This window comes from Myotis brandtii, unplaced genomic scaffold (genome assembly GCF_000412655.1).
Source record: "Myotis brandtii unplaced genomic scaffold, ASM41265v1 scaffold653, whole genome shotgun sequence".
Classification (NCBI taxonomy): Eukaryota; Metazoa; Chordata; class Mammalia; order Chiroptera; family Vespertilionidae; genus Myotis; species Myotis brandtii.
The window spans coordinates 902,589-913,715 of record NW_005370535.1 but is presented as its reverse complement, the minus strand read 5'-3'; the positions used below and the strand labels follow the sequence as shown (position 1 = coordinate 913,715).

Sequence of the window (11,127 nt, the reverse complement as noted above, 5' to 3'; positions counted from 1 at the left end):
CCTACAGAAGGCCAACAGACATATGAAAACATGCTCAAAGTCACTAATCATCAGAGAGATGCAAATTAAAATAACAAGGAGGTATCATCTCACACCTGTCAGAATGGTTACCATCAACAAATCAACAAATGACAAGAGCTGGTGAGGATGTGGAGAAAAGGGAACCCTGGTACACAGCTAATGGGAATGCCGACTGGTGCAGCCATTATTGAAAACAGTGTGGAGATTCCTCAAAAAATTAAATATGGATCTGCCATTTGACCCCTACGAAACCCAGAGCACCAATCAGAAAGGATGTGTGCACCCCTATGTTCATAGCAGCACAATTTACAACAACTGGGGGGAGGGACCATAGCAGGTTGGCTGGCCAGGTGGAGGGGCCGTGGGAGGTTGGCCGGCCCCCCCCCCTCGGCCCCTATTGTGGGGACCGGCTGGCCAGTGGGAGGGGCTGCAGGAGGTTGGCCAGCTGGCACTCCCCCACACCTGTGGAGGCCAATGGGGGAACCGGCTGGGAGGTTGGCCAGCTGCGGGAGGTTGGCTGTGGAAGCGCACTGACCACCAGGAGGCAGCTTCTGCATTGAGCATCTGTCCCTGGTGTTCAGTGTGCATAATAGCAACTGGTAGAGCGGTTGTTCCAGTTATTCTGGTCCTTCGTCAAAACGGTTACTTAGGCTTTGATATATATATAGATTAGTACAGTTTTGGTAATATTATTATATTTAAAATCTTTTTTCTTAACATATTAATGTTTATTGCATGTAATATTATTATACTTAAAATCATTTTCCTTGAAATATTAGTGTTTATTGCATGTAAAAAATAAAATACAAAATAAAAGAAAGTCATTTCAATAAATGGTGTTGGGAAATGGTGTTTCATAGATACATGCCAAAAAAACTATAAAAGGCTAATATGCAAAGTGTCCCCTCGGGACTTCGACCAGGAGATTGGGAGTTCGATCACTGACTATGACATGCACTGACCACAAGGCAAGGAATGAAGGAAGGCCCCGGCTGGCAGCTGAAAGGCCCTGATAGGCCCTCATCAATGGCCAGGCCTAGGGAACACAAGAATAAACTAAAAATGGATAAAAGACTTAAGTATAACTTGTAAAACCTTAAAAATGCTAGATGAAACCACAGGCAGCAAATTCTCAGACATCTCTTGCAGCATTATGATTACAGATACATCTCCTAGGGCAAAGGAAACTAAGGAGAAAATAAACAAATGGGACTCCATCAAAATAAAAAGCTTCTGCACAGCAAAAGAAACCATCAACAAAAAGAAAAGGCCCTGGTGGTCAGTGCTGTGGGAGCACAGCTCAGCTGACCGGGATGAGCGGCGTTCCCACAAATGGTGGATCCCCACAGGCCACGCCCCCCCAACCAGTGCATGAATCCGTGCACCGGGCCTCTAGTAAAAAAAATAATTTAAAAAAATCAATGAATATTTATTTATAATAATTGGCCTCTGCACCTTTAATTGTGGCACAAATTGTTACTTTTATAAAAATACGTTGTTTTGTGAACTCATGGACATGTACAACAGTGTGATGATTACAGGGGTAGAGGGGGATGGGCAGAGGTGGAAGGGCGTATTTATACTAATAAAAGGGTAATATGCTAATTAGACCGGGTCAACCGGCCATCTTCCGAATGTCCGACTTCCTTCCAGACAAAGCCATGGAGGTGGGGGCCGAGGCAGAGGCAGTTAGGGGCGAGATCAGACTGGCAGGGGAGAGCAGTTAGAGGCAAGATCAGGCTGGCAGGGGGTTAGGGGCAATCACGCTGGCAGGGGAGGGCAATTGGGGGTGACCAGGCCAGCAGGGAAGGGCCGTTGGGGGCAAGATCAGGCCGGCAGGGAAGGGCCATTGGGGGCAAGATCAGGCCGGCAGGGGAGGGCCGTTGGGGGCGAGATCAGGCTGGCAGGGGAGGGCCGTTGGGGGCATTAGGCAGGCAGACAGGTGAGTGGTTAGGAGTCAGTGGTCCTGGATTGCGAGAGGGATCCCAGATTGGAGAGAGTGCAGGCCGGGCTGAGGTACACCCCCCTCCCGTGCACAAATTTCATGCACTGGGCCTCTAGAGTAGAAGGGATAAATGGTGATGGAAATTTTTAAATTAAATTAAAATATATGTGTGTGTTTTTTTGCATTTAAAAAGAGATATAAGATTCAGCTCAAAATTTTAAAACTAGTGGTTCCTTGTAATAAAAAATTTAGGTGTAATTCTTCATAATTTGACTTTCTGAAGATCCTAGAATTTAAATTTTAAAGTAGCCTATCTATATTAGGTTTGGTACCAGATCAAAGGATAATGGCAATGAAAATGTTTTAAGAGAAGGGATGGACTATAAGGAAGGGAAGGGACCCTTACACATCTGAGTGACTGGAGTGGCCCCATGGCAACCCTCTGGACTGGTGGGCACTGAGGGAAGAGGACCCCACCCCCCTCTGCCACCTATCCCTCCACCCGGTCATCACCACCACCGCATATGGAACCCATGGGGCCCTGCAGGAGTTCCCCTTGGGGTCACAGGTCATGACTCCTGACCACTGGCATCCTGGAAGGAGCAGCAGGAGACCTTTTCCTCTTTTCTTCTGTATATTCTAAAATAACATTATACAGTGTTATAGTCAAGTAGTCTGTCTACCTGAATTTGAAGGTCATTTTCCCCACTTACTAGCCATGTCTCTGGCCTCTCTAGGCCTCCATTTACTCATTGGTACAGTGGCAGTTATTGTGAGTCCATCTCATTGGGCAGATTGGCACATAGTAGGTGATTTCTATTCCCTCCTATAAATTCTCACAATGTTGCTGCCAGTTTTGACTAGCAATGAGGGGGGTCTTGGGGTATCATTTTCTTGGTATAACTGCTCTGTGGCCTGGGACTTTGTTTTCTAATTTTGGTGGATATGTGGCTAGTGCTGTGGCAATTTTATGTAGACTATTCAGAGAAGGTTCTGGAATTTCTACATAGACAGGTGGCCATCTTGAAAGAGAAGCTACAGGATTGGTGTTGAACCTATGTCTTCTGTTGGCACAGCCTTTTCCTTGGGTGGGTGTTTGTGGAGTGGGCTGGTCTCGTGCTTACACTTGATAGTTGGCTCCGGGTTTTAATTAGTTGTGTTTATTTGGAGTGCTTTGTGGGACTATGGGAATTTGTGGGCAGGCCTGGCTTGTTGTTTCATACCTTAGTCTACGCAGCAAGCACACAATTTTTATGTGGACTGAATATTTCATAGGAAGCTTTGAGGTTTATGGAAATGGTATATTTGGTACTTTTTGTGCCCTCCTTGGGGTTCATTTTGCTTGATATTTAATTTGGTTGGGTTTAATTTGATTTGGGAAACAGGAAGTGGATTTTTGGCCCGAATTGCAGAATCGACTTGGTTAATGTTTCATTAGGCCAGTTTCAGAAATGTGTTAACAGTTGATAGTTGACGCTGGGGGCAGTTTCAGGTGCAATGCTTGATGCTGTGGCTCCCACCCACCTGGGAAGTCACGCAATGGGTGACCACATGCTTAAGGGATGATCCTGGGGATGAAATACTAGAGAACCCAAGTGGACCTCAGGTCCAAGCACCAACCCACCATGGCTTCATGGGGCCCATGAGTGTGGACAACCACCCCCTCCCAACAATGGCGCAAGTTTCATTTGCATTTCATTTATGACTGAGGTTCCGTATTTACCCCTGTTATTTATATTTTTTTAAGCAAATTGCTTGTTCATGTACTTTGCCCATTTTTGTGATGGATTTGCTTATTAATTCTTAAGAGCTTTTTGCTTATTAGGGAAATTAACCCTTTGTTACGGATTTTTATCCAGTCCCCACCCCCATTCATATTTTATTATATGTGATTTTAATTTTTGTAGGCTCCTCCCTCCCCCTCTTCCCTCCCCCACTTAGGGCTTTTGGATCTTAGGTGATGTTTAGAGTTATAATCTAGAAACCAATATTTTAATTGTAAAAATAGCCATTTTAAAGTATCTTTTTCTATTTAAACATGTAACTGATTCATTTGTGTATGGAATGAGGTAGAGATCCAGCTTAAAATTTTCCCCAATGGCTAGCTAGTTGATTTAATACCAAATCTACTTATTTGATAGCTCTTGGTACCACCTGTTTTGGGGAGATTCTGGGTCAACAGATACACTGAAGTGTAAGTTAGTAGAACCTTTGTATAGGGCAGCGAAGATCAAAGTGTAGCATTATTGATGGGCCTAATGGTTTTTATGGGGCATGGGTTTGGGAGGAGGAGGGGTGGATGTTTTGTATTTTCTGCAAATTGCCTTCAGAAACCCAAAGATTAGGTTAAGAAAGTGGCAAAATTTTATACCCACTTATATCCTTGGGGCCTTGTCACCTCAATGTGGGGCCTCCCAGCTTTTCATCACCACCAACGCCATGAACAACGGCGTTTGCTCGAAACCGCAAATAAGTCAAAGGAGTCCCGAACTGCTATTTTTAAATTTTTATTGATTTTTTAATGCTGCACAAGACAATATTTAATTCATTTAATTCATTTATTTCTTTTATTTCTGTTTGCTGCTGTTAATTTTAGTTACTTAAAGAGAGAGGGAACCATTTTGGCCTTTTTTTCTTTTTCTTTATCTGAAGGCCGCCTTAAGCGTTCTAAATTTGGAATATTTAAGCAAGCTGAAAGGGAAAAGGGGGTTTCGCAAAATCACTCAAGGGGGAGAGGAAAGGTTGCTTTGTTAATCATGCCCTATGGTGGGTGATTAACTGCGTGTACATTTAATTTTTAATTAATTGTGCTTAAGGCTTTAATTAAATTTGGGGGTTCCCTTCTTAGAGCAGCTCATACTGACGGAGGTGCATGCGCTGGATGATGTCGCGGCAGTCGTTGAACACACGGCGGATGTTCTCGGTGTCCACAGCGCAGGTGAAGTGAGGGTAGCAGTAGTGGCGCCCATCTCCACTGGCAGTGCTGATTCTCTGTGGCACAGACAGGGACACTCGGTGAGCACTGCCTCTGCACAAACTCATCCCCCCTCCACTCCCCCAAGGATCCTTGACTAACATTAATTAAAACAAAACCAAGTCAAGGGGCACAAAAGCTAAAATTCACAGGGCAACCCATGAAATGAAACGGAAGTACTGGATAGTTTAATCCCCACGTGTAGAATCAAGTTAATTTCCATCCCTAAGAATAAAAGCAATCAAAGAGAGAAGCAAAGACAGTCCACTCACCAGAAACTCATCGCGGATGAAGTACTTGGCCCGGGTCACGCGTGGGTCCTCTCCGGGCTCAGGAGTCGCTAGGAAGAATATAAATATTTTGTTAGCATATACATGATTGTATACAGAAACAAATATGCCAATGAACTGCAGAGGGTCACGTACCATCCTCAGGAGTAGTGTAGCGAGCAAATTCTGGAAAGTAGTCCTCAATTTTCGATTTTCCAGCAAGGACTTTCTCAGCGAGCAGGTCTTGCTTGTTGAGGAACAGAATCACAGAGATGGTGCGCAGCCATCTGACAAAGAGGGAAGCAGGGTTAAAGCCCAGTAGAAGAGCATCTCTCCTTCGGGGGCTTGAGATGCTTTCCCAAGGGCTTGGACAAGATTCTGCTCTAACGCAAGGGCTGGACATCAGTCCAGGCCTCCTGGGCAAGTGGCCGGGAGGGAACCTGAGGGTTGCTCCACCAACCTGTTGTTCCAGATGCTCTTGAAGAGGTTCAGAGCCTCCTGCAGGCGGTTGGTCTGGTTGTCCTCCCGAATGACCATGTTGTAGCTGCTGCTGGCCACCACGAAGATGATGGCAGTCACATCTTTAGCACAAGAAAGCAAGGCAATACGTGTCAGAAGCAAAACGGTCCTTCACAATGACAAAAGCAGAGAGTCCTTAGACAGGAGAGAAGACGCTTCCCTACCATTGAAGCATTGAATCCATTTGCGGCGTTCGTCACGCTGGCCGCCCACGTCAAACATGCTGTAAGAGAAAGGACCCCTGGTTACTCTAAAGGGCAGGACACCATTATCTGTTTATCAGAAAGACAACCCATTCACTTACTGGAAGTTGACTTTGTCCACCTGGAACTTGGTCTCAAAGATTCCAGAAGTCAGGACACGGCAGCGAAGCAGGTCCTAAAACATAACCAAGGTCAATGGGTCTCACCAAAGCCAACCGAAATGTTAAAAATCGCCAATCTAGGGCAAAACTCTTGGAAGCTTGAGAACGTGTGTACCTGATCGCTGGGGACATAGTCGTCCTGCTTGATGACATCAATCTTGTCCAGGAAGCTGGGAGGGAAAGGAGGACACAGGGGGTGTTGAGTGTCATGCCAATTTGCCCAATATTCCCGCCTCCATACCAGGCCAAGCTAATGGAAATGATCACCCCGCAGTTAAATCAATGGGAATTCTGCTTGTGTTGGTTACACTGATGACTTGAAGCTTATACCTTAGAGCGGTTAGAGCAAACGGAATTGAAGATAAATGTATTTGCTGACCAGTAGATCTGGGAACCAGGACTGGGCTCCCAGGACCCCTGGCCTACAGCTGCAGTCTGAAGTCAGGCCTAGCAGACAGTGTGCCTTTGATAATATCTAAGTAAAAACATTTTAAATGTGAAATTGTTTGGCTTTGACTAAATCAGCGGGTAATTTGAAAATCGTATACTTTGGCATCTCTCACTTTGGGTTTCCTCCACGAGCGAATGAAAGTGAAATGTTTGAGTTACTCAGAAGGGGTATCCCTTCCTCCTGCCTTTTAAGAACCTCGATAATGAAAGAGAACAAAAGGGGTTGGCACACAGGGGCCCTTTGTGCCCCGACCACACTGAACAGGAAACACGCACAGTGTGTCCTTCCGGTCTGTTTGGTCCATGAAACAGGACAGTCCAGATATGAAATTTGTAGTTTTTAAAAAAACCTCAGGGCCACCCGGGTTATGGGTCCTGACACGGCAGGGAGCAGGCACAGGGGGCTGGGGTCTCAGGGACTCCCATTAGTGGTCACTCTCTCCCCAGCTGAACTTACTGCTTTTGTGTTGCTCAACTAGAAACACCGTTAGGAAAAATAACTTCTGAAAGATTGGATTAATTTAATTAACGTTTAGTTAAACCCAGCGTTTTGTGTTTTTTGGGGGGGAGTCGGGTGGGGGGTGGTTGGAAGTGCTGCAAGTGGCTAATCAGAAAAGAAAGTCCAAAGGGGGGAAAGTCTATTTAAAGAAGTTCTGTAAGTTTTCCCCCTTCCTTTTTACCAGGTTAGAGTTAGTCTGGCTGGAAGGATACACTAACTTGCCCAATCAGTCTTACATTACAGCACCAGTCCAGAAATAGCTCCCCAGCCGCCCTGGCCTCCAGCGTGTTGCCATGGCAACAGAACCACAGTTCTATAAATAGCTCAGCAGCACCAAATCTTGTGAGAGAGACAGCTGGAGCAGGGCCAGGCCAAACCCCAGCTCAACAAATAAAAATAGGCAGCTTAAGAAATGGGCAAGGCACCACTACCTCAACTTTAAATGAACACAAAGGCAGCGGGGCAGTTCACTGGTCAGTGCTGACCAGGGCTTCGGCGTCCTCCTCCAGGAAGACATGTTACAAGCTATGTCCTCTTTTCCCAAGTTTCTTAAAACTTTCCATAAACTGGGGATGTTGCCACTTTCTTCTGAAATTGCAGGAGTACTTTAATGTTGCATTAAAAAAGAAAAACTTTGAGTGGGTGGGGAGAGGTCAATGGGGGAAATAGGAGACATATGTAAAACTTTCAACAATAAAGAATTAAATAAAAGAAAAAAAAAGAAAAACTTTAAGATGGTGGAAGATTAAAAAAACACAACAAAGCAGCCCAAACTGCTGTTAAAGCGGCTGTCCCGCCTTGCGGGCGCACTCCGGGGCCTGTACCTGTCCTCTGACTTGGATCCAGGGCACAACCAGAAACAATTCCAGGATTTCCATTTGTTTTTCGTTACTATAATTAGCACTTCCAGCTTTTAGTTCAAACTTTTGAGAAACTCAGGGGCTTTGTTGAAGAAGGGGTGGGGGTCGCAGGGACTGGCCAAGATGGGACTGTTTTTCTGTCCGTTGTGAAAATATACAAACTTGCTTGTCTATTAAACCCTTTGCAATAGCAAAGCAATTATCAGCTACCAAGGAGGGGGAGTGAGGGGGAGGGTGGAAGGTGGGCGGCGGCATCATTTTGTCATGTTTTTAAATTATAGCAATAAAGTAAAATATTTTTACATTATCCAAAGTGTGAGAGCTGCCCTGTCTACCTAATGCCTGGAGATCTAGCCAATTAATGACTTTAAGCTCATTAATTATAAATGTCGCCTTATTGCTAATAATGATCATTTTAACAGGCATTAATTATTTATATAAAATAATGTCACTGCACTAAAAAGTGCAATTAAGGGCTTTGAAAGCCAGTGAATGAGAAGCACTCTGCGTGCAGGTGGGGGCAGCTGGCCGGCCACCACCAGCAGGGCTCATTGACAAGCGACTTGGTGTGGACTGTGACCACTCCCTCAGTGTGTGCCCATGTCGTGCTGATGTGGCGAGGTCACTTACTACTGGGCACAGTCAATCAGCTGGTACTCGTTGGAGCGCTCATAGCAGGCTCGGACGCCCTCGTCCTCCCAAAGAGCCTTGGCGTGCTCGTAGAATTCCTGCAGGGGGCACAAGAGAGGCCGTCAGAGGCGGAGCCTGCACCCAGGGGCCCGGCAGAGCTCTAGGGTGCGAGGGATTCAGGGTGACACAACTCATGGCTTTTTCTCTCATAGATTTTTGGTGTGACGGGTACTTGTGGGGGTGGGAGAGCCAAGATTTATAAGGGGTGACAGAATTTTGCTCATTCATCTTGAGCCATGCCCTAGTGATTCTTAGTGGCTTTTTGTTTTTATTTATTTTTTCATATATTTTTATTGAATTCAGAGAGGAAGGGAGAGAGATAGAAACATCAATAATGAGAGAAAAATCATTGATCGGCTGCCTCCTGCACGCCCCCTACAGGGGATCAAGCCTGCAACCCGGGCATGTGTGCCCTTGACTGGAATGAACCCAGACTTTCAGTCCGCAGGCCGACGCTCTATCCACTGAGCAAACCGGCGAGGGCAATTTTTTTGTTTTTAAATATTAAGGATCCTTATGGAATTAACTCTTCCCTAAGAATCACTGATGTGTTCGGCAGGACAAGGTGTGGCTCTGCAACAGGTGAGCCTGTGTCACCTGGAGCTCTATGTACCCCAAGGGGAGGCGCGGAGCACTGCGGGGCGGGGCAACGCTTACGGGAGGGAAATCAAAGTCGGGCACGTTCATCACACTCAGAATGTAGTCCACGCGGAACTGGTTCTCGGGGTTGGCCAGCTCCACGGGCGGCACCAGGTTGCTCATGGCGGCCACAATGGTCTGAAAGGGATTTAGCAGGCGGTCAGGGGCAGTTCTGTCTGACAGGGGGGCTAACAGAACGAGAAAGAACTGAGCACATACTTCAATGGCCTCCTTCAGGTTGTTTTTGATGTCCTGCACTTTGGTGGCCTTCTCACTACAGTGGGATTGAAAAGGAAAAAAAAAATCATATGGCATCATGTTGCCTAACAGGGCCGTTTTAGTCAAGACATTCCACTAAGGATAGTATTCTGTTCTTGAAGGAGTGGGTGGAGGGTCCCGAATAAAGGGGGTCTCAAATGACCACCTCCCAGCTCTGTCTGGAGGCCATGCCCGATTGGGCTCCATCAGCAAATTGGCATCTAGGTAGTGACCAAGGCCTACTGTACCAGAGGTTGTACCCTGTCCATTACTCCCCTCACAGGTGGTCCTGTTTGCTCCAAGCCCCCACCACACACTAGCACGGCCTCAGTGTTGGCATCTCTGCTTGGGGAGAGGGGGGCGGGGGAGGGGCGGGGGCGGGGCATTGTGTGGCCAGGGAGAAAGTTTCATGGTTCCACTTGGGGCTTCCTCCCACTGGCAGTGGCTGAACGAGGTGGCCCCGTTATTCCCACCTCAGGGCTTTTGCAGCCCTGGTCGTTGACTTGTTTGCTTGATTGTTTACTTATTTAAATAGTCATTGTGTCTGTCACTGCAGCCAGCAGCAATGATTGGTTGCTAGTGCTGAGCCTCTGATGTGGACAGGATGGAGACTGCCCCAGAAGTCTTTTATGACCCGGGACTTTTGCACTGGGGGGTGGGGGGTGGGGTGGGACAGAAGTTAGAAGCCTTGTTGCTTTACACTCTTGATTTTAATTTGGACCTACATAATGGCCTCATGGAATTAACTCTTCCCTAAGAATCACGGAGATGTGTTCCTCAGGACACAGGTGTGGCTCTGCCACAGGTGAGCCTGTCACCTGGAGCTCTGTGTACCCCAAGGGGCGGGGCGAAGCACTGCAGGGCGGGGCACAGCTACGGGAGGGAAATCAATGTGTGGAATGATCCCGTCCTCCCTCGCTGGTAAAGGCCACGCCCTTGGGCTTCTGGGTACCCTCCCCCAACCCCCCTGCATAGCCTGCACCCCATTAGGTCAATTAAAATGCTATCTTTCCAAAACTGCCCTTCACTGGAGGCTGGGCCCGCGTCCTTTTAGGGGAAAGGGCCCCTGGCTTGGGGCATAAACCGTGCCAGGTCCATTGCCCCCATCCTGCCTCTGGGCTTGGGGGGCGGGTTTGGAACCAAACACACCCGTGTATTAGACCCAGGGACATGACTGAGGAGGAAACTGAGGCAGAGAGGGAGTCTGAGTCCCGCAGAAGGGACAGAGCTTATTTCTCCTGCTGTAACTTTTATAAGAATTTCTTGAGATGTCCTATCTTTGAAGCCTTCACCTGGTTGCCTCGCCCAGAGTCAGGGGATGGAGGTGGTGACCCCTCAGGAGGAGAGGACAGAACACGAATAGAGGAAATGCAAAGGGGTTAATAGCAGCCAGTCCGCCAGTTAGTGTGGGAGGGAGGGGCCTGGGGCAGGGAGCTGAGGGGGCCGTGTGCTCTTCTGCCAACAGCCTGCCCCCAAGAACATGGTCTTTTCTGTCGTGTTATATTCCCTGGTCATTTGCATGTGAGGGATGGACCCTCATCTTGAATGAGCTCATGGTGCCCCCTCCCCAGAATCACCGCTTCCTGTTCAGCTGGCCTTGGAGACCCTGTTCCTTCACAGGGCGGGGCTGCGCGCTGCG

The 11,127-nt window shown here is 47.3% G+C and overlaps 1 protein-coding gene across 4 annotated transcripts in view; it reads right to left on the bottom strand.

Moving 5' to 3' along the window:
• Window positions 1-4,540: 4,540 nt before the first annotated feature.
• LOC102252262 (guanine nucleotide-binding protein G(s) subunit alpha isoforms short) overlaps window positions 4,541-11,127 on the bottom strand; it is a 60,455-nt gene continuing 53,868 nt past the window's right edge. For 2 of the 4 annotated variants that reach the window (XM_005880782.2, XM_014528806.1), the window contains exons 3-12: window positions 9,450-9,507; window positions 9,249-9,368; window positions 8,532-8,629; window positions 6,208-6,262; window positions 6,033-6,106; window positions 5,893-5,951; window positions 5,670-5,790; window positions 5,366-5,496; window positions 5,213-5,280; window positions 4,541-4,957 (exon numbers count right to left, since the gene is read on the bottom strand). In XM_005880782.2, coding sequence (XP_005880844.1) covers window positions 4,811-4,957; window positions 5,213-5,280; window positions 5,366-5,496; window positions 5,670-5,790; window positions 5,893-5,951; window positions 6,033-6,106; window positions 6,208-6,262; window positions 8,532-8,629; window positions 9,249-9,368; window positions 9,450-9,507 — 931 coding nt within the window. In that variant the 3' untranslated portion in view covers window positions 4,541-4,810. Of the gene's footprint in view, window positions 4,958-5,212; window positions 5,281-5,365; window positions 5,497-5,669; window positions 5,791-5,892; window positions 5,952-6,032; window positions 6,107-6,207; window positions 6,263-8,531; window positions 8,630-9,248; window positions 9,369-9,449; window positions 9,508-10,365; window positions 10,477-11,127 lie in introns of those variants that run through there. The other 2 variants (XM_005880780.2, XM_005880786.2) reach the window with 2 other exon arrangements.